A 22959-nucleotide genomic window follows, 5' to 3' on the forward strand; every position below is an offset into this window, starting at 1 on the left:
AATCATTTAGCAGAGCAATAAAATGAAAAAATGCCAGCTACAGCACCAAATTTGTCCATGAGTGATTATCATGCCTGGTATTTCCTCAGTCATACATCTCTCCAGTATTGCCTTCCAGGTTGTTTTCAATTGCTTGCAGGCTGAGGTTGAACTCTACTCCAGTTTCTCTTTGCTGATCTTTATAACCTCCACGTATTGTCTCTGTCTGTTTCCACCAGTGCACATTTTCTAACCTATGCTCATTTGTTCACAGTTTGGAGATGCTAGCAGCAAGTGTCATACCTAACTTTCAGTTTATCTCCTTAGTGTACACCTTGGAAAAACAAATGTCTTGTTTGTTTCTTGCTATATGTCTAATCAATTGATTGCAGTTGATGGATTGATGGCTCAAATTCTTGTTGAGTCCAGGGTTATTTTATACAAAGTGAATTCTAACAACAGCAAGGGACCACTCATTGTATTTACACATTGAAGGCAATCTGATTTACTCATACATTGACTGCCCTGCTACTTGCTGTACTTCTTGTCCCAGACAATAGAAAATATTCCATTGATTCTCTCTTTTAGACAAAAACAGTCTGCAAACTAACATTAACATAGTGTATTTGTAGTATAGTAGTATACTATATTATGTATACTAATATATTATAACAATACTATTAATTATATATTATGAAAATTAGGTTCTTGTAACATCTGTAACACATGATCTGTTCTGACACAAGATGACAATATCCCATGAAACACATTATGTGCAATATTAAGCTGTGGAATATACTACCAGTACTGCAGCATACAGTGATTCTCACATAATTAAATCACAGAATCATTTTGATTGGAAAACACCTTTAAGATCATAGAGCCCAACCACTAACCTGACACTGACAAGCCCACCACTAAACATGTCCCTCTGCATCTCATCTACATGTCTTTTCAGTATCTCCGGGGACAGTGATTCCACTACTTCCCTGGGCAGCCTGTTCCAGTGTTTAACAACTCTTTCAGTGAAGAAGTTCTTCCTAATGTCTAATCTAAATCCACCCTGATGAAACGTGAGGCCATTTCCTCTTTTCCTGTTACTTATTACTTGGGAGAAGAGACTGACTCCCACCTCTCTACAACCTCCTTTCAGGGAGCTGTAGAGAGTGATTTTGTCAAGATGGAGCAGCAGGTCACAAACAATTTCCCCATGGACTAAAGGGACTTTGTTCTGTTCCCTATCCCTGTATTCTGGCTCAGGGATCTAGGTATCCAGAGAACCCAGTGTCCTACCCACAGATAAAATGTTCAATCTGTCAAAATTAAATATAGAAATGCTTTTGAAAGATTGCATTTCTCCCCAGAATTAATGTTAGGACCAGATCATCTGCAAAGTTATTGGTATTCATATCTTAAACTTTTCAACTGAAGACGACCCTTGACTTTCACTTTTGTTTTGTTGTTAAGTGCAACAAATTTGACATACCTCACAAGCTTGGTGAGTATCTTTCAGTATCATTCTGATGAACCCTGTGCTAAACAAATACTCTCCTCCTTTATCCTTCTGCCTTGCTTTCTTGGCTCATCAGTTGTGGGAGCAATATCCATTTTTTCCTGCTTTGCTGAAGAACACATCTAATACATATCTATCAATAGACAAGGTTTTAGTAATGGAAACAGTCCATAAAATTGTTCCTAACATAGGTATTACAAGGAAAATAACATGACCTTAATGAGTTCGGGAGATAATTTAGAAACAGTAGCAGTTAAATCACTTCATGTGTAATCTTTTTGTCCCTCTGTACATCCTTATGCAGCTGATTGCTGCAGAATAGAAGACAGTGGAGAACAGTGACTAAAAATCTTTGCCTTCTAATTTGTAGTATTTACATCCTGTGAGCAAGTGCAACTCTTTTCATATTACCAAGTATATCCAGGATACTAGATATTCATGTCTCCCTTTTTTTTTTTCTTTATTGATAAAAAGTAATTTGCTAAATGTGGACAAATAAATACCTGAAATACACTAATTTAAACAAAAATGCCAAATTATGCTTGTAGATGTGTCATAAAAAATTATTTTCCCCACGCCTTTCTTTTTAAAAAAAACCTAGATCACAGGAAAACAGAAATTCACATCAGAAAATAACTCAATGCATATCCATACACTTTTTTTTTTTTTTTTGCTGTATCAAACCCATGAAAACTGTAATTTAACAAAAGCTTTCTTTAAAGAGACACATGTAGGTGCTCTATTTTGCAGTATCAAATGCTTTTGTGGTTGTTACTACAGGAAGTAGAAATGTTAGCACTGTTCCCAAATTGATAATTTCTTTAATAATGATTTACCCTCTTCTTACCAATTAAAATAAGAAACAGTATTAACGATTTGAGTTAAACCACGTGTATATTGAGGTTTCATCCTCTGAGTCCTTTGGTTAGTCCAGATATAATTTATTTCTTATGGCTTAGTACCATTAAAGTTCAGAAAATATTTCACTGGTAAAAATATTGCCTTATTGACAATGACAATATATGACCTTAACTCAGTATATTTGTAAGTCCTGATAAGCCTAGGGTCATAAACAGAGTTTAGCACACAAAGTTCTTCTAATCGATTGTGTAAGTATATGAACATAGCTCCTGAATGCATGTCATATGTTTTAAAATTAGTTTTAGAAAGCAAAACCTGAAACAAATAGACTTACAAGCAAGTTTATTAGTACACTTTGGCTCCACTACTAAAGATGTAGTAGTATGCTAATGAAGCTCAGTTACATGACAGAGAGGCTGAAGCTCATTTACTATTTAACAAAATAAGAGTTGCAGTTATCTCTTCTTCAGGTTTAGGTAGCTGAAAAGCTGAGCTGCAAGCATTCTTCTGGGCATCGAGAGAAGAGGAAAATATCTTGTGTATTATATTAGCCAAGGCTGCAAAGAGAAACCCAGTGATGCTTTTTTTAAAGAAATTGTAGATATTAGACAATGTATTTAGCAATGTGTATATGTATTGTCTACGTACCAAGTACATGTCACTGTGGATTTTCTCTGTACTAATATGTAACAATTTATTTCACAGTTACTGATGACTATTGCAACTACATTGTTTTATAGCTGTTACATTATTATAATGATTGTTTTTTAATCTACACTGCAGAGTGGCTTTCCAGGACCTCCGGGACCCAGTGGCCCCCCTGGCCCACCTGGCCATGCTGGTCCCCCTGTAAGTAAAAGTAACCTTTTCATGATGATGTCATATTCTTAACTTCTCCGCTTATCTGTCTTAAATATTAGGTACATTTCAACTGATAAATCTAGATATCATGCTAAAAAAAATTTATGGATGAATGCTATTAATTGGGCTGCAACATCAAAAGGCAATGGCTCAGGGCTATATCCTGAGCTTGTTTAAGTCCATGTGTTCATAGAATCATAATTAGAGAGTCATTATGGTTGGAAAAGACCTTTAAGATCACCAAATCCTACCACTAACATCAGACTGCAAAGCCCATCACTAAACTAAACCACGTCCCTCTGCATCTCATCTACATGTCTTTCAAATATCTCCAGGGATGGTGACTCTATCACCTCTGTGAGCAGTCTGTTCCAATGCGTAATAACCCTCTCATCCTCTGAGCTTTCTGAAATTCTATTGGATGTCAGCTAAGGTCTTAAGACACGCTATTGCCTATCATTCTCTCAAAACATTCCCAAATGTTTATTCATACAGAAACATAACAGGAGATAAAAGAAAGTAGGAATCCTAAGATATATTCAATGAACACACAAAAGATTTGGGTTTTTTTCACAGAGGCATAGTCTGCTTAGTTCTGCTAATTTCACCCTTAGTCATTTGTTGACAGTTCTAACTACTGCTTTCTTTAGAATTATGAGATTATTAGAAATTATTATGAGATTATTACAAATTATAATAGCATCATGGAATGAAGCATGTATGTGTTATATCTTAACTGAGCTTTTTGTGCATTATAGGGCTCTGCTGGATACCAAGGTTCCCCCGGAGAACCAGGACAACCTGGCCCTCCTGTACGTATACATTGCCTATCACTGTATATCTTAAAGGCATGATTTTACAAGCATGAATCCGTGTCACCACTGGAGTGGACTGAAATTTTACAACTCATCCTATCTGTTTACTATCATGTATGGCAAATGCACAAGTATTTTATGGCACCTAGTGCCTTTTTAATTTGAAAGAGACAATATTTATTGTTATTATAGCTAATATTAATTATTTTTCTGCAGGGACCTCCAGGCCCTGTTGGAATGATTGGCCCAGTTGGCCCACCAGGAAAAGATGTAAGTCCAGTATTGTTCATCCAGTGATTAGCAAATGGGAAGAAAAAAAGTTCACTAAATGTTAAGACAGCAGAGCACATTAATATCATTGCATTTAAAAATGTTTAACATGTCTCTGTTTCTCAAATTGACAACATGACTGTAAGAAAATAGATTGCATTTACATTGGGCATAAATGTACATTACAAAAAAAAGTTGCCATTTTAGAAGACAATTTGATTTACATATTTAAAAAAAAAATAGTAAGAATGAAATATGCTGGTTTGATTTGGTACAAAATAAATCAGCAGTTATAAAGAAGAACAGATAGTTGTGATAGTTGTCTGCTATCTTCAAATCTTGCCTTGAGAGTTAAGGCTGTTAAAACCATCTTTTGCGTAACAGCTGTGAATCCTGAATAGTTATAGTAGAACGTGAGACAAGCAGCTGAAGTTGTTGTCCATTTTCAGTGATTCAGCATGAAATATAAGTTTTCCTTGATCATTCTTCCTAAAAGTTGATTTGAAGTAAATCAGATGTTAAACAAGATTGTGTTAAAAATTGAGTTTAGAAATTCCGGCAGCTGTTTTTCCGAAGGCAGTCATACAGTGACCATCACTCTGCTACAGATTTCCCCACTGTCTTTGGTGGAAGTTTCACCTGCTTATTTCAGCTTGCTTTGATCTGCTAGGACATAACTGAAGCAATGGCAATATAGTCAAAAATCTACTTTCTTTCTACAGGGAGAACCAGGAAGACCTGGCAGAAATGGAGACCGTGGAATCCCTGGATTACCTGTAAGGGAAAGCTCCCAATTACAGTGGTCTTCTAATCAAAGATTTTGTTTTCCCATTTTAAGATTGTCAAGTGAACATGACACACAACAAACATTGCTTATGCCTTCATACCACAAGTATATGATTTATTAATCTGTCTGTATTTGTGTGTTTAGGGTCACAAGGGACACCCTGGAATGCCTGGGATGCCTGGGATGAAAGGTCAACGAGTAAGTGTTGAGCATACTGAGTATAGCTGCATCTGTTACTCTATTTGAATTATGGTGTTGCATTACTATGCTCTTTCAGTTATCAGTTTCCAGCTAAAGAGACTGAATCATAGAATTAAAGACTAATTTCTGGACAATGTAATCTGATCTTCAGTTAAAAATCCTGAATGCTGGGCTGAAGAAGACTTCCAAGAAAATATCCACTCTTAACCAACGGCCATGGAAAGATGGAGGATTCAGATTTTTGTTTCAAAATGTCTTCTAATAGCTCACAGCACTCATTATTAAATTTATGACTCTTTATATGAATTTATCTTGAAGCTTAATATTTTGGAAGAGGAATCAAGTTTTCCAGAGCAGAAGAGGAATACTAATCACAGATATGGTTTTCCTTTCCCACAGGGTTTTGATGGAAAAGATGGTGCAAAAGGTGACAGCGGTGCTCCTGGTCCAAAGGTAAAAACCTATAGTGTCATCTTTCTAATAGGCAAAGTAATGCTCTCCATCATTTGTTATATAACTGTGTTTCACACAGCTATACAAATCCATTAAATGTTAAAGAAACTCACTGCATTTCTCAATGAAGAGAATGAGAATAATTCCAAAAGTGTTAGACTTTCAAAACCAAACCACATCATGTCCTGATTTTCCAGTCGTAATAAAGATGAGATTTCAAAAGGAAAGGATATGCATGGACATGTGTCTGTTCAGATATTTTATTCTGGCACTTGTTTAGACTTCTCAGACCTCACCAGCCTTAGTTCATGCTGAGGACACACAGCACCATGCCGAAGGGGCAGTGGATTGTGCTGTCTCATTTCTGGGCCTCTTCCCCTTGACTAAGCAAAAAAAATATTCTCACCAAAGTGCATTCAGTTGTTGGTGCTTTCTTTCTTCAACAGGGTGAAACTGGTCTTCCTGGAGTGAATGGAGCACCAGGCCAACCGGTAAATAATGTTTATTCTCTAGTATTTAAATAGAAGTGCCAATGGCACTTGCTGGTTAACTGAATTGTCTTTCTTTTAACTTTAATTATGCTACCACATGCTTTGAACACTGATGATAAAAGCAAATAACAGCATTGTCTCTCTGCTCAGCCATATTATTTTGGCATCCATTTAACAAACTTATTTTCTTCCATTTTCTAGGGACCAAGAGGTCCAGCTGGTGAAAGAGGAAGACCTGGGAACCCTGGTGGCCCTGTAAGTAGTTGTAGCAGTTGTTCTTTCCAGAAGCAGCACATACTTTGTTGCAATGTGTTGAGAATTCCCTACGTCATAGGCTTACCTTAAAACAATTGTAATGCAAAGGACTGGAAAATATTTAACATCTGTAAAATCATACATAGGAACTTTTCAGTCCCAAGTTTCACACATAACATATAACATGTTAATCAGCTTACTTTCTATTTATTTTTTAAATGAGTAGATTGGACATTGAGAGTTCAGTACTTCACCATAAGCTCAGGTTCAGACAAGAGGAATACAGGGCAAGAGTGGAAGCAAAAGGCAACAGCAGAAATCAGAGGGATTAAAAAATGCAATCTCAGAAGTTAAAGGAAACAGACAAAATTGGTCTGACTGAGATTAGATGGTACATTCTTCTCTTGGAAGTCATAGCTCGTAGCATCCAACACAGTCAACAAAGCATAGCCAAGTAACAGCAACTTGTTCTTACACAACCTGAGCAGCAGATTTTGTCTAATATGTCTGCAAGACATACAATAGATTTGAATAATACCACTGTTTGTTATGTTTTTGGAGTGAAATTTTATTATTTTATTTGTGAATTCAAAGTAACTTTTACTTTGAAATATTCATCTATTGCAATTGTATTTATTTAACCTTAAGAACTGTTCACACAGGTGATGTTCTATAGCTGTTATTTCTTTAAGAAATGTTATAAGAATACATTTTTTGCGTCTTGCTCTCTCATCATTACAGTGTAAGTCACATAAAGTGATGGATATTCCTTCACAAAACATTTAGTTAGTTATCTTAGAACTTAACAGATGAAGAATATTTGAGTCTTGGTCAACCAAGTGGGAATGTACAGACACAAAAAAATGATCTGTGAGGCACGGGCATTAAAGCACATGGGTTTCTGTGTCCAAGGTAGTGCTCTGTACCCAATACCTCTCTTCTTTCTGTAGGGTGCCCATGGCAAAGATGGTTCTCCAGGAGCAGCAGGCCCACCTGTAAGATGACTTCAACTTGATGTTTAAATTCAAGTATTTGTGTTGCTCAAGTCTAGTTTCTTCTAGTTGATGTTTTGCAATGCCAGCAGATCCAAGTTTGGGAGAGCAGGATTTAAGAGCATTTTTATTTAATTATATTTCCTGTGTTGGTTAAGATACTTGAAATAAACATGCATTAGGAGAGCTTTAACACTGTAAATAAGAAAACGCATAAATGCAAAACCAGATTATTCTCAGAGAACATATAGATGGAGAGAATTGCTGTTCTCTATGCAGATCAAATTTTGAATGGTCTTATAAAATATATCTGAGGTGGGCAAAGTTTTTTCTTTCCCATTTGCCTAGAAATCTGAGCATGTGGTGTACTTGTATGTGCAACAGCTATATTGACTTTTTTCCCATATTCCTCCTTTTTTTATAATTGAAGAAATTTTGAACTTTTTTGTAACTTTATCTCTTTAATGACAGCTTTCATGTTTTTTATATTTACAATACAGAAATTTAGCTGAACATGTAAGAGTCAGGGTAACAAAGATTCAGGTGTGATATATTATGAGTAGCCAAACTTCGTCTTCTGCAGCATTATTTATACTTGCTATTTTGCCATGTGTTTCCTTACTTAGACAAAAATCCCATAATCAGACTTCTTTTAAAAAAAAAACTTAAGATAAGTTCCATATGGCTTTTACCCTTTGCATTAAGAGTATTCCTTTCACTTTAAAGGGTCCCCCAGGCCCCCCTGGAACTGCAGGATTTCCAGGCTCTCCAGGTTTTAAGGTATTCAGTTAAGAATGCATAGTAATATAGAATTTGTTCCTTTCTCTACTTAGCCAGCTTATATCACTATACATCTGTATTTTACGAGTCCTCCTTCTCTGGCTACTATTACTGTTTGCAAACCTAGAACTGACATTTTCATATGCAGCATGAGACAAACCCTACCCTCATCACCTTCACAAATACCCACCCCAAGAGGGGTTTTGCAGCATGTGTATGTGTGCCTCAGCACCAGAATCACCATGCTTATTTGTCTCTTGCACTCAAGTAATGATGGTGGTAACCTTCTTCCCAGGTCACACAAAGATGCCACTGATTGTCCAGAAGACAAGAACAAAAGATATTAATTTTCTCCTTTTACTATTTTTCCATAGGGTGAAGCTGGTCCTCCTGGTCCTGCTGGTTCTAGTGGTAGTCCTGGAGAGAGAGGAGAACCTGGTCCTCAGGGTCATGCTGGGCCACCTGGGCCTCAGGTATATACATATCACATGGGAACTGAGAAGTGTTGTGCAACCTGGACTTCACAAAGCCCTACATTTCTTTGGGTGTAGTTCTAGGTTAGCAGCGTTGGTTACTTATATTTTCTTTGTGTTTATTCAGGGTCCTCCTGGAAGAGCTGGAAGCCCTGGCAACAAGGGTGAAATGGTGGGTACTTTTCATATCACTTTTTACTGTACTGTCTTGGTGAGGGTTGCCGTCTGGATTGGGCAGAGTCCCACAATACCATGCTCTCTTCATCCCCGTCTGCTGTTCACTCTCTACAGGGACCTTCTGGTATTCCCGGAGCTCCTGGTCTGCCAGGAGGCCGTGGTCTTCCTGGTCCTCCAGGTGCAAGTGGAAACCCTGGAGCAAAAGGCACTCCGGTGAGTTAGTAATATTCATTACAGTGACTGTACAAACAAATATGGTGGAAGTAGCTCTGATGTCCTTTAAAAAAAGTGCTATGCACTTGAGATGGTGTAATAAATTATTTTATAATAACAATAAGCAATTATTGCTATAAATATATATTTATCTTTCACAGATTTATATCTTGATATAATAAAATTAGTAATTACATTATTATAAGAATATTTATCTGATTTCATAAAACATCTATCAATTCAGAAACACTACCACTCTGTGTGTGATTCTGTGTGAACACCCAATACAAAATAGCTTGTCTAAAATGACTACTTTCGATAAAATCTGTTGTTTTAAAACCTTAATCTCACCTGTTTAAATTCCTATATGATGAGTCCACAGTCCCCTACACCTAGGGAGATGTACCTACTCTTATACCATCATTTAGACTCTTTCCTGACAACCTTACACCACACATAGTTCTTTGTCAGAGGAAATACTCAAGGAGCTTAAGCAAAAGTTTAAATGAAGGCTGAAATAACTCAGAAACCAGCATAAAATTTTACTCAGGGGTGTTTAAGATTGTATCACTTCTTTACTGGATTTTTAAGGAGACCCATACATTGCACATCCAGGTTCAATCAGTGCATACTAATTCCTTTGCAGATTGTAAGATAATAAAAATTAGTCACTAACTGGAAAGATACCATGTATACTTTTTATTGTTTTAATACATCTAGTAGCTCTAAAACACTAACTTGTTGCAATTCATAATTTTAATGGGATTTTCTCATATTTAGGGCGAACCTGGTAAGAATGGTGCAAAAGGAGATCCAGGCCCAAAAGGCGACCGTGTAAGTGATTCTAAAATACAGAGATTTCTTCCAAGGAAGTCTTAAACCTGAATCATTCCCCATTCAAAACATGGAGGATTTTTTGAGACTTCTGACTTCACTGATGGGCTTTTCTGTTGTTGTTTCCAGGGTGAAAATGGCACACCTGGTGCTCCTGGACCTCCTGGTGAGGAAGGCAAAAGAGGTGCAAATGGTGAACCCGGCCAGAATGGCGTTCCTGGTACACCTGGAGAAAGGGTAAGCTGCTGTAGATGACCATACACATGAGATACATTTTAAGTTAATACAGAGACAGCAAAATATGGTGTTTGAAATACTTTGAGGAGAAATTTCACTTCATATCCATTCTCAGCAAATTCCAGATGTGAAACCGGGTCACAAAACGGGAGAGAATTCTCATGTAGTTTTTCACTTGAATTTCAGTGCTTGGATCTATCTCAGACTGAAATAAATTCTTTTTTTTCTTTTGATATTGAAGAAACAGTGATCCTATATACCTGGAAGATGTATTGAAAGGTTTTTGCTGAAAAGCAGACATAAACTGTGAGAACTATGCAGAGGATGGAAAAAAAAAAATTAAGTTTCAAAATTACTCTCAGTTACAAAAATGAATAATCACAAAATTTGGTCTGTGGAAAGTGAAATTAATACAAATTCTTCTATATTTGGGATATGTCTTTGTGTGAATATCTTTAATATCAATTGATCTTAAATGTCAATTGATCTTAAATGTCAATTACAACAACATTGTCCAGATGTCTTTTATGTTATAAAATGTCTACTAGCAACAGGTGTTTTGGCTAATAGATTTGATAATTTCCCAGAGACCATTCTCACAAAAGAATTCCTGAATTGATTTATTCAACAAATAAATAGCAGCAACTGTACAAATTTTACTTTTGTGTTCCCATCTTAAATCAAAGGAAATTGTGCTGACCTATTTATGACTCTTAATGTAACAATTGATTGCACCATTTGCTGAAGCTATAAGGACACCAAAGATGCATAGTGAACAAATTAATTGTGTTAAATATATAAATGATGCTGCAAATTAAATTTTGTAATGCAAAATCCTTCTATTTAAACATAAATATTAGTAAACATAACTATCAAAACAACACAACAGCTCTTTTCAGCATTGAATTAGAAGAAAATATTTGTTCAAGATTGAATGTGTTGTTTTGTTTTTCATAAGAATTTAGAAAACTCATAAATAAAGAATTCAGGGCTGGTTAAAAACAGTGGAGGACAGGCTGTGATTTCAACAGGAGGGGGTTATATCCAAAGTGAAAATAATTCTGTGGACTTTCTTGCTACAGAGAAATGTTATGTCCATATATTTCTTTCATTAATTTTCATGTATAATATGTCTAAGGGTAAATAGATTAGAAAAAAACCACAGCTGTCATTGCCTAAGTCATATTGCCCATGATCCATATCTTTTTCTTTTATTTGGCAGGGCTCCCCTGGTTTCCGTGGCTTACCTGGTAGCAATGGACTCCCAGGTGAAAAGGTATAAATTGTTCTCTAAAAAAACCCAAACCTCTGGAGAATCCATGTCAACTTGAATGAACAATTTCAGATTCAATATGATGCTGATTTCCTTGATGTGAATTTCAACATCTATTTTTTAGGGTCCTGCAGGAGAACGTGGTAGCCCAGGTCCTCCTGGCCCCAGTGGACCCGCAGGAGAGCGTGGACAAGATGGAGGCCCAGGTCTTCCTGGAATGAGAGTAAGACGTCTCCAAGAAAATGAGATAAACTCCGTTAGAGATGCTTTATCTGAACTGATACCATAAAGCACACATTTTTTTTTACAATTTCTATTAATTCCTTTAAGTACACCACACGTATTCATAGTGCAATGGATAACCATGCAGAGACACAGGGCTTTCAGAGAACATCTGTCACAAATAAATGAGGAAGCTTCCATTAAGCTGAATGTGCTCCCCAGTTCTCAGAATATGTAATGCACTATCATGTGATATGGCTTTAATGCGAATTAGTATTGGATGATTTTCTGTATTATCTCTTTACATTTTAGAGAAGTCCAGAATTACTATAAAATCCATTATGTTTATTATATTTAATAAACATTTGGGTTATTGTATTAAAACATATTTTTTAAAAAAGACAAAATATTTAAATATGTTGAAATGTAAATTATGCATTATTTTATGTATAAAATATATATTATGTTATGTATTTATACTTAGGTATTTCATTTATTGCTCATTTTCAATTAAAACATAAAAGCTGTTGATTAGACTTTCATAGTATGTATCAAGAAGATTTAGAGTAGCTGTTGTGTAATAGGTAAAATAGGTAACAATGTTATGTGAGCTATACTAAAAATTATGAACTGCTGACAACAAATACATTGAAACTCAAAAGTAAGCCTGACTGCAGGGTAATGGGAGCTAAACAAGATTTTACTGGAAAAGAAAATGGCTGAATAAAAATATAACAAAAATAATAACATTTAAAAATATAAAAGAAGATAAATTAAATATGTGATAAATCCTGCAGCTTTTAAGAAGAGATATCTAGTCAAAATTATTTTCTTCCTTGATTCTTATCATCTGAAATGAGTTTCCTTCCCAAATAATGAAAGAAAACAAATTTTGTGTATCTTGATTAATGTCTAATGCAATGACTCTCAGAGAAAGTGACAAGCTCCTAATAAAAGAATTTGTTAGCTTTCTTTGATTTGTCCCCTTAATGGGGCAGGGGAAAGTGGGAGGAGTTTTAATCTTTATTAAAGAGGTTAAAATCGATCAAGAAATTTAACATTTATTTTTCTATATTTCTATTTAATATTGTAACTTAGCTCTACACATTTTAAACTAAGGATTAACACATCTTTCTTTCTTCAATTGCAGGGTTTGCCTGGAATTCCAGGAAGCCCTGGAAGCGATGGGAAACCTGGCCCTCCAGTATGTGCATTGTGTAATTATTTTATATTAGTCCTCCTACTGACCTTACCCTTATCTCACACTACCTATATGACAGTTTGTTATCACAGTCGGATTGTCTCTTTTGTTTGTTTGTTTTAATAGTCAGAACACTTTATATGCTGTCTCATCGTAATAATATTCTCTAAATCTTGCCATTTAATACTATTTAAAATACATAGTATACAGAAGCTTAGTTAAAATACAAAACGCAGAAGTTCTGAGGGTTAATGTCTCTAGTCTGGTCTCACCCCCCTCACTATTTAATGAGTGGTGGATATTAATTTCTTTTGCCTGACAGATGCCATAACTTCATTTATATTTTTTCCTCATCCCAGGGTAACCAGGGTGAATCTGGCCGCTCTGGTCCACCTGGCCCTCCAGGCCCACGGGGTCAACCAGGTGTAATGGGTTTCCCTGGTCCTAAGGGCAATGAGGTGAGTGGAATTTCTCTGCTCCCCCTGGGCTTGTGCTTTATCAGTCAAATGTTAAATAAATGGCTCTGTGGGGGGCCTGTCTTATGCTGGAGCTTTAGAAAATGTGATTTCTCTTTTGTAAGGGTGCACCAGGCAAGAATGGAGAAAGAGGCCCTGGTGGACCACCTGGAACACCTGTAAGTTTCATTAACATTTTAAAATACTATAATAATTCAATAATGACATAACATTAATTCTTAATAATTTGATGAGTCTTAGAAAAATTATATCAACCCATAACCTAATTTTGTCTTTGCATAGGGTCCTGCTGGGAAGAATGGTGATGTTGGTCTCCCAGGTCCTCCTGGACCTACTGTAAGTGTGGTAGCCCCATGAGAGATAATTACCAGTTATTGTCAAGGTCATCCTACATCTATAAATAGAGACTGTGAATTTAAGGGAAGAAAAATGTTTGTAATGAGATAAAGAAATATCCTTTAATGAAGCAAATATAAGAGCTCTTCTTCACCATTATTTTAATAAATGAAAACTCCAAACTTTGTTAGGACAAACTTGAGTTGGGTATACCTAGTTTAATTTGAATTGAAAAGTCAACTTGGAGCTCTTGGGCATCTACTCCCTTTTCAAGTTGAAGCATATTATTGCTCCCTTTAACATTTATAGAATTTCAGACTAGTATCAAGTATAAACATAGCTGCTGAATTACCTTTAATGATTGGATTGTAAAGAGCAAATACCAAAACACTAATACTCATTAGCCTTTGGGACTATGCAATGTCACCATCAGATCACAATAAGGAGGCATTAGATTAGAAGCACTGTAGATGTGAAGGTGTTTAGATGTCAAAATGTTCTCAGACAATTTCTTTTTTAAATTTTTTTGTTTGATTTCAGGGTGCTTCTGGGGAGAGAGGAGAACCAGGCCCATCAGGTCCACCTGGCCTCCAGGTACTGTGTTTATTGGTTTCTGATTGTTTTTATATATACTAACACACTCCCCACTCAAAAAAAAAAAAAAAAAAAATCTAAAAACATTCATTAGGGTGCCAGCCATCATATTTTGAAGACAGACAGATCAATAACTTGACAAAATTTATTGCTCACTATTTCATAATTGCAACCACATGTCTAGCTCACCATGTCGAATCACTAGGTATCAAATTAGCATCTCCCCCTTTGAAAATGATTGGAATGAGTTAGCAACACATCTCTGTATCAAAAAGATGTGCTAAATACGAAAATGCATAATTTATTTATGTAACATGTACTGTTCCTTCATATAGGGATTGCCTGGTGGACCAGGACCAGCTGGAGAGAACGGAAAGCCTGGAGAACCAGTAAGTGGTAGCTCATCGGGACTTTTTAAGTAGTAAAAAATACATGAGAAGTTCTTCCTAGATTACATTTACAAATTCAGACAGCTAGCAGGACTCTGCAGAGCAGAGAGGTCTGATTTTAGGGATAATGAGTGAAACAGGATGCCAACCGCAATGCAGAGTTATGAAGAGAAGTGCATGGATAACTTGCATTTATTTTCTCATAAATAGGGGCCAAAAGGTGAGATTGGAGGACCCGGATTCCCAGGCCCTAAGGTAAATCATACAGCTATGTCTCTATAATGACATGAATCAAATAACAAACTATAAACCAGAAAATAAAGACTAATGCAATTGTTTGTCACAGGGTGAAAATGGTGTCCCAGGTGAACGTGGTGCACAAGGTCCTCCAGGACCAACTGGAGCAAGAGGTGGGCCAGGTCCTGCTGGCTCAGAAGGTGCCAAGGTACTAGGGACTTCTTTGTTTTCCTCCTAGTATGTCTAGTATTCAGCTTAATTGTCTTTTTTTTATTCTTTATTTTTTTCTTATTTATTTTCTGTTCCTCTGTAGGGTCCTCCTGGACCCCCTGGTGCTCCTGGAGGCACAGGACTGCCGGGATTACAGGGAATGCCAGGAGAAAGAGGAGCTTCTGGAAGTCCTGGACCAAAAGGAGATAAGGTGACCCATCCACACTCTGCTGATTTTATGCTAATTTAGTGTTGGCTTCCCACAAGGGACTGGGTTTTTTCACATCATCATGTTTGCCCTGATTTCAGAGATGATGACTGTGTGGCATTACTGTTGATGTAGCACCCTCTGGGGTGAGGGGCATATCAAAATAGTTCTAATTAAGATAATAAACAATGAGAATAGTTCATAATACAGTCACATACTTTGGCACAGATGCAATTTTAAATCAGTTTGGGTGTTTTTTTCCCATCAAAATATTTAGCATGCTGAGTAGTGGGCAGAATGTCATCCTCAATTTTAGATTCATGTTATCACATTAAGGAAATCTAGTTGTTGAGGTGCCCTCAGAGTGAGATCCTTGGTAATGTTTTGATTCTTCTTTCTCTCCACCTTATGCTCATTTTATGTTTGCTTTTTGCTTAATGCTTTCTACATCTTATGCTTGCTAGGGAGAACCTGGTGGCAAAGGTGCTGATGGCATTCCTGGTGCAAGAGGAGAGCGAGTGAGTACTGCTTAAACATCCAACAGTTTATCAATTAACTTCACATAGTCCACATTTATAACATGAGTAAACTTACAGTGAATAAATATTGTCTAGGAGAGGTAAAGTAGTAATCCCATTATGTTTCATTCTAGCAGTGCAAGTCTAGTTTTGTAAACTAAATGAGACTTGATGCTAGATTTTGATATTGCTGCTTGTAATAGAATTTTTTGCAAACAGAAGATTAAAATTATTTGGGACAAAGTTTTGGAGTGAAAGCAGCATTAGAAAGTAGATAAAATTTTAGTAGCTGACTGAGGAAAGTGTTGATTATAATGAAGCACTAAAAGACATTACAATAGTAAGTATTCTCATACAGGATACTTCTACAGATTACTATAGAGGATATATTTAAATAGCTATATAGTGTATATACATAAAATACACACTTGAAATATATGCATATATCTAATGAGTACATGTAAGTGGTATATACATCAAAATAATGAGGGAAGACAAATATAGAAATGCAGCTTGTATGAGTTGGAGAAAATATTTAAAATTATTTCAAACTATAAGTTACACATTAAGTTATCAAGAAAGAACAAAGTCAGGGAGCTAGTCAAGAATGCTGAATGTATACTGAAGAAATGCGGACCAACTATCTACATGAAAAGTTAGGGCAATGGTTAACTTATTGTCTACCATTGAAAGAGACCTATTAACCTCAGGTTTGGATTAAGTTTAGATGGTGGGAGTTAAAAAAAACAAAAAGAAGATCAATCGGTTGAAGATCTCTAATACAAAAATTGTGTGATATCAGTGTCACTTCAAAACATAATGTGCAACAGTGCACTGTTATTGTACATTTCCTTCCATTTAAACCTCTTTAGCAACTTGTTTATGCTGAAACATAAACACTGTTAAGCAAAATAGAGGAATTAACATTGTCATATTTTGATACAAATATATTATTTTCTAATTGTTTAGGGTAATGTAGGTCCCATCGGTCCTCCTGGTCCTGCCGGCCCACCCGGAGATAAGGTAGAGCTCTACTCTCTACTAATCTTTGATAATGTAAAGATCAAATATGAGTGGCTTTCTCATGAGAAGAACAGCACCTAATAATCATTATTGTTCCCTACAGGGAGAGACTGGTCCAGCAGGTGCCCCAGGTCCAGTGGGTTCCCGTGGTGGTCCTGTAAGTGATGGTACTTTTCTTCTAGTATAAGTCTATCGTGGCTTTTCTAGCCTAGTATAGGCATCAGTGTTGCACCTACCCTATCAGGAACATGTGTAGCTTGAGTTAAACTAAGCACGTTCAGCTCTTACTGACTCCTGGGAATTACAAGTGCCAAAGACTTCAGAAAATCAGTGCTTTTAACACAGTAAAGGGGTCGCAGGGCTGCAGTGACAGGTCAGGGTAAGAGTGTGAGTTGTTTCCATCTTGTATTAGAGTTAAGTAAACTTTAAAAAATACTCTTGTTTATTTTTTTAAGATAAAACATTAGGAAAGTTTCTAAAGTACCAGAAACTACTGTCTAGATTGCTTTTCATTATCTATACTTTAATGTAACTGTCAAAGCTGTAAAGAGAACATTGTCTCATAGGGTGATAACTAAAGTGATGGGTCATAGAATCATTATGGTTGGAAAAAACCTTTAAGATCAAGTCCAACCACTAACCTAACACTGCCAGTAAACATTATCCCTCAGCACCTCATCTATGGCTCTTTTAAGTACCTCCAGGGGCATCTTAACAACCTTCTCAGTGAAAAACTTCTTAATCGCCAATCTAAACTTCCCCTGCTGCAACTTGAGCTCATTTCCTCTTGTCCTATCATTCATTATTGGAGAGGAGAGATCAACCCCCACTTCGCTACAACTCCCTTTTAGTGATCATGTCTCCCTTAGCCTCCTTTCTCCAGGCCAAACAGTCTCAGCTCCCTCAGCCTCTCCTCATCAGACCCGTCGCCAGCTTTACTGCCTTTCTCTGGGTGTGCTTCAGCACCTCAGTATCCTTCTTGTAGTGAGGGGCCCAGAATTGAACACAGTAGTCAAGGTGCAGCCTCACCAGCACCAAATATAGTTTATACATATGTAACTGAGATTAGTTTGTTATACTTTAGATAATTATCCAACAATTACTGAATAGTTGTTTTCAGAGCTCAGGAGCAACTGTTTTGTAGTTTGTTTTGGTTTGCTCTGCTTTTTTTTCCTCCAAAGGGAAGAAACAACTTTAAACAAAAACAAAGCAACTTCATCAGCATTCATGGGAGTGTTCTCTAACTTGTAAAGTGAGACCCATCTTTCCAACATCTGACATGTTGTTTTCTACAGGGTGAACGAGGAGAACAAGGTCTTCCTGGGCCTGCTGGCTTCCCTGGAGCTCCAGTAAGTATAAATGCTTAGAAGCAATTTCATGTGATTATCAGTTTTTAACTTTTCTAAGTTCATCCACATCTCAGAAAGACTTTCTGTAACTTCTTTAGTATACATACTTGCTACATAGATTTGATTAATCTGCTACTCTTTCTGTACTCAGTCACACACAGAGCAGCATTCTTTTTGCTTCCCTTCCTGTACTGGTAGACCAATGGAGTTCAAACGCATTCACATTTAATATTAAAATGCACTTTAGAAGAGTGTCTGGATAGAGTTTCTCATCACAGTGATGTCATCTTCATTTTTGGAGTGGTAACACAACAATTTCTCTATAGGGCCAAAATGGAGAACCTGGTGGGAAAGGAGAAAGAGGCCCACCTGGTCTAAGAGGAGAGGCTGGGCCCCCTGGAGCTGCAGGTCCACAAGGAGGTCCTGGTGCACCAGTAAGTTTTTGCTTTTCCTTATTGCTACAAAGAAAGGTTTCTTCAGTTCTCCATTAATGTCAAGGTGGCTGTGCCCAAGTGTAAGCATTTGAACTGCCCAAAACTTAATGACACTTACTATAATTTTAATCTATTTGTCAAATCATTTGCTTTGTTGATTTCCTTCCATGTAGGGTCCACCTGGTCCCCAAGGAATAAAAGGAGAACGCGGATCTCCTGGAGGTCCTGTGAGTATCTCTTTGACTTAGCCACTGATAAATTATTATATTTCTTACAACAAGCATGATGTAAATAAAAAAATAAGACCTTCACTGACTTTAATGTTTGTAGTTTAAATATTGTTAAAGTATTCCAGAAGGAGTAATTAAAATTGAAGTGTTTAGAGGTCTGGATTACATTGATTTTCATAAAAGATGCCAAAGTAGCTTTTGCACAATGACTCAAAGTTCTAAAACAGCTCTTCTCAATAGTTATTAGATACACATGCTGTATTTGCAGAGTCTCTCAGAGCTCAGTAGCTCAACTTTGAGGGGCATCTGGTATCTTCCCTTGCACCAAAAAAAAACCCAAACAAAACCCAAACCAAAACAGAACAAAGTGAACATCTTATTCTGCTGCAGGATGTTTAATTCAGGTTTTACACAAAACATCTAAATATAATAATAAAGTCATCTGTTATATAACAATCAATTTGTTCATGTTTTTCCAGTCCTCAGAAAATGACAACTGAACTATTGATTTCTTACAGGGTGCTGCTGGCTTCCCTGGTGCTCGTGGTCTACCTGGTCCCCCCGGTAACAATGTAAGCTCTCCTATCTCCCGTTTCTTTTACTCTTACCTTGTGTCTATATTTAGATATATGTTAATATCTTGAACTATATGAAGCTATGTATACACCTTGATATAAATATAAGCATAATCAAAAGCATTCTGAATGTGATGTTGGGACTTTGGGGAAAAAGTTCTGCATAAGGAGAGTTTACTCTTCTCTTACTTCATACAGAATATCAATTCATTCACTTCCCATCTCAATACTCCTTTTTCTATTACGGTTTGCTTTCCAAAGACCAACAGAGTTAGCAGAGTCCTTCTCCTTGATCAGGTCCTTGAGTATTTCTGTTGGTAGCAAATATCTTGTCTTCTCTCTTGTTCTTTTATGATGCAAGAAATATTTTCAGGATCTTGAACTGGTATGCATTTTCATGACTACATTTTGTATATCACTGTTGAATTTTTTTTTAAATTATCTGTAGAATACAATGGCATAGAATTTAATTACCTTGGAACAGAGGAGTTTGGGAAGGTTCTTGTGGCAAATTTTTCTGGTGATACAGCCTACATCTGAAGTTTATCTACCAGTCTTCAGTGTCCTATTATAGAAACGTATGCTGATGCATCATCTAATTCCAGTATTTTATACATTAATTATGTGAAGAGAAGCAGTTTTGTAATATCATTGCATATTCAGTATACTTCTGACTGGCATAGTAAAAACTAGACTCTGATTTTTTATTCTTTAAAATTTTTAAGAAAATACACCAGATTTACTCATTTTAAGATAAAAAATATGTTATACTTCTGTAGCAACTGAGATGTAAAAAAAAATTGTTATATATTTGAATAAACATATTTTTATATTCTTATAGTAGCAGATAGATACAAATTAGAATTTTCCTGAATGATAAGTAGGATTTTATTTAAGGTATCATTACAGTCAACATAGTTATTTCCATTGATTGGCTGAGAGTTTTAATGAAAGACATTTACTTCTGCATGTGTCCAAGACACCACTTTAAATTTATCTGTCATGAATGATTCAAGAAATCAGCAGGGTCTGCAACTATTTAAAAGTTCTGTGGCAGAGCCATGGGTAAGAAATGTGTATCGTATGTTGGTTGCATTGCAACCATCGGGCATCCAAAACATGCATTGTATAAACTATATGTCAAGACAACAGTTTTCAAAGTGAGTGGTAAAAGAATTATTTTTGTAAGACCAGATCAGATTTACGTCCATAGAAGTTGGACCATAAATCTGCCATCAGGCAATGACTTGAGTCTGGTTGGCTATCATGAGGACAGACACATGCCAGGAAGCATGTTCTACTGTTTCAGATAACACAGCTCATGCTCATTTCCTTTAAATTCTTTTTAGGGTAGTCCAGGTCCCCCAGGAAACGCAGGGCCTGCAGGCAAAGATGGGCCTCCTGGACCACCTGGTAGTGCTGGTTCTCCTGGCGGTCCAGGACCTGCTGGAATAAGAGGCGAGCCCGGCTCACCAGGCGAAAAGGGACCACCAGGAGCACGAGGAGAAAGGGTAAGTACACCTCCAGCCAGGGCCTGTTACACCAACAGGCAGCGATTATGTCTCTTTGGAATAAGAAACCACCAACTGAATGTTAAAGATGCTCAACATTGACTGATCTGACCTTTTCTTAAACAGGGGGCACCAGGTGAACCAGGACCTCAAGGCATTGTTGGTGGCCGAGGTAACACAGGATTGCCAGGTCTGCGTGGCCCAAGCGGTCCACCCGGTATAGCAGGTGCCAAGGTGAGAGCCTATTCACTGCAGAAATAGCTTCAAAGCTAAGGTGACTGTAATCCAACTGCTAAGAATAGTTTAGAGATACAAAAAGTAAGGAACATAGTGGTTAATGCTTTTTAGTCCAAGGACTACAGTATTTAGTCTCCCTGTAAGACTGGGCTTTAAAATGTCTGGTAATCAGCAGCTGTGTAATGTGGGGTTATCTTTAATTTCTATAACCAACAGTCCTGGGTCAGATTAGAAGTATATAACCAGTGTCATGTACTTGAGGTTCATGGGCTATAAACTCTTCTTGAGACAAGATTTGAGTCATAGTTTAACCTTACTGCAGATTGTTTATCTTTTGCTTAATTCTCAATGATTCTTGCTTAAATATTGTGAACCAAACAGAAAAATACTTTCCCTTCTCTCCAAAAAAAGTGGTGTAAGGTTTGGGTTGTAACTTTTGTCAACTAAGAAATAAGGAATATTCCTTGGCCTGGCATGAAAGTTACCAGCAATGGAAAGAAACCAGTTTGGCCAAGTTATCTTTCTTACTTTGAGCATTCACAATCACCAAAGTCACCTTTGCCTCCTATATACTCACTGCATATTTAATTAAAGGTGTATAATACAATGGCATTTCACAAGTACATTATCTGCAACACAATCCTTTCCCTTTGTTCAGGGTGAAGATGGCAAACCAGGCAGCAATGGTGTCCCAGGAGAACGCGGTGCTCCTGGTCCACAGGGTCCTATCGGACAAAGAGGCTTACCTGGGGAACCTGGCAGAGATGTGAGTGGATGTGTTAGACCTTCCTGCTAGCTTGTGAGTTACAGAAAACTCTGTTGTTATGCTTTAAGGTTCAAAAAGCCTCCCTTAAGCACATGATGTGCAAGGGCCTGGGCAGGTTATGTTGTCACATAAGGTAGTGTAGCCTGCTGCTTCTGCTATGCCTTTCGCTACCTGTGGACTGCACCTCTGTCTTGCTTGGAACTGAGCAAGAGACTGCACTGTCTGTACACCTACAAAATAACGCAGGTCTTGCAGAACTTTTATAGAACTTTTATGCCACTTACCTCCAGGAATTCTTCCTTTTTGAAAACTCTCTCTTTGAGTGTTATTTCAGTTTGCTGGAAAGCAAGCTGTCTGTCATCAAGTTTGTGAACAAGCTGTACCACTCTTTTTTTTCCAGGGTAACCCTGGCTCAGATGGCTCGCCTGGACGTGATGGATCCCCAGGAGGCAAAGTAAGGAATCACCAGTATCTTTACATTGCAAAATAATTGTTCTGTAGAGATGAAATACATTTAGTTCTGTGTATGTAAATTGTTCCTTGAACCAGTTGTGCTCTACTGAATATATTCTTTACATTGTAGTTCTGTAAAACATTAAATTTATTATTCTATCAACCATTACTATCTGCAGGGTGACCGTGGTGAAAGTGGCTCTCCTGGCCCTCCGGGACCTCCTGGTCACCCTGGACCTGCAGGTAACAATGGTGCACCTGGAAAAGCTGGTGAAAGAGGATTTCAGGTAAGACCAATGTCAATAGCTTACTGCTTATTTATGTACCTTTCCTGTGCAAAGCCCATTCCATGCAGCAGTGAAGTGGAATTTTGGAAGAGTCATACATTTGTTACTGTCATAGCTTCTTGACATTGAAAACCTCTTTTATAAGAATATCAAGGGGAAAGTCATTGGAGTTTATGTTCCTGATAACTGTATATAAATGAAGCTCAAACTCCACTTACTCCTTAGGATGCCAAAAAGC

The 22959-nt window shown here is 37.0% G+C and overlaps 1 protein-coding gene across 1 annotated transcript in view; it reads left to right on the forward strand.

The window, feature by feature from the left end:
• The window catches only part of COL3A1 (collagen type III alpha 1 chain), a 52383-nt gene that overhangs the window by 23779 nt on the left and 5645 nt on the right, over nt 1–22959 (forward strand). The window contains exons 6-43 of the mRNA XM_062002649.1: nt 3137–3202; nt 3973–4026; nt 4246–4299; nt 5022–5075; nt 5231–5284; nt 5687–5740; nt 6187–6231; nt 6433–6486; nt 7437–7481; nt 8205–8258; nt 8633–8731; nt 8859–8903; nt 9023–9121; nt 9902–9955; nt 10085–10192; nt 11415–11468; nt 11590–11688; nt 12838–12891; nt 13248–13346; nt 13469–13522; nt 13647–13700; nt 14241–14294; nt 14630–14683; nt 14894–14938; nt 15030–15128; nt 15234–15341; nt 15803–15856; nt 16826–16879; nt 16983–17036; nt 18175–18228; nt 18555–18662; nt 18836–18889; nt 19411–19464; nt 20817–20978; nt 21105–21212; nt 21874–21981; nt 22382–22435; nt 22614–22721. Coding sequence (XP_061858633.1) covers nt 3137–3202; nt 3973–4026; nt 4246–4299; nt 5022–5075; nt 5231–5284; nt 5687–5740; nt 6187–6231; nt 6433–6486; nt 7437–7481; nt 8205–8258; nt 8633–8731; nt 8859–8903; nt 9023–9121; nt 9902–9955; nt 10085–10192; nt 11415–11468; nt 11590–11688; nt 12838–12891; nt 13248–13346; nt 13469–13522; nt 13647–13700; nt 14241–14294; nt 14630–14683; nt 14894–14938; nt 15030–15128; nt 15234–15341; nt 15803–15856; nt 16826–16879; nt 16983–17036; nt 18175–18228; nt 18555–18662; nt 18836–18889; nt 19411–19464; nt 20817–20978; nt 21105–21212; nt 21874–21981; nt 22382–22435; nt 22614–22721 — 2685 coding nt within the window. The remainder of the gene's footprint in view (nt 1–3136; nt 3203–3972; nt 4027–4245; nt 4300–5021; nt 5076–5230; nt 5285–5686; nt 5741–6186; nt 6232–6432; nt 6487–7436; nt 7482–8204; nt 8259–8632; nt 8732–8858; nt 8904–9022; nt 9122–9901; nt 9956–10084; nt 10193–11414; nt 11469–11589; nt 11689–12837; nt 12892–13247; nt 13347–13468; nt 13523–13646; nt 13701–14240; nt 14295–14629; nt 14684–14893; nt 14939–15029; nt 15129–15233; nt 15342–15802; nt 15857–16825; nt 16880–16982; nt 17037–18174; nt 18229–18554; nt 18663–18835; nt 18890–19410; nt 19465–20816; nt 20979–21104; nt 21213–21873; nt 21982–22381; nt 22436–22613; nt 22722–22959) is intronic.

The sequence above is a fragment of the Colius striatus genome, chromosome 9, assembly GCF_028858725.1.
Source record: "Colius striatus isolate bColStr4 chromosome 9, bColStr4.1.hap1, whole genome shotgun sequence".
Lineage (NCBI taxonomy): Eukaryota > Metazoa > Chordata > Aves > Coliiformes > Coliidae > Colius > Colius striatus.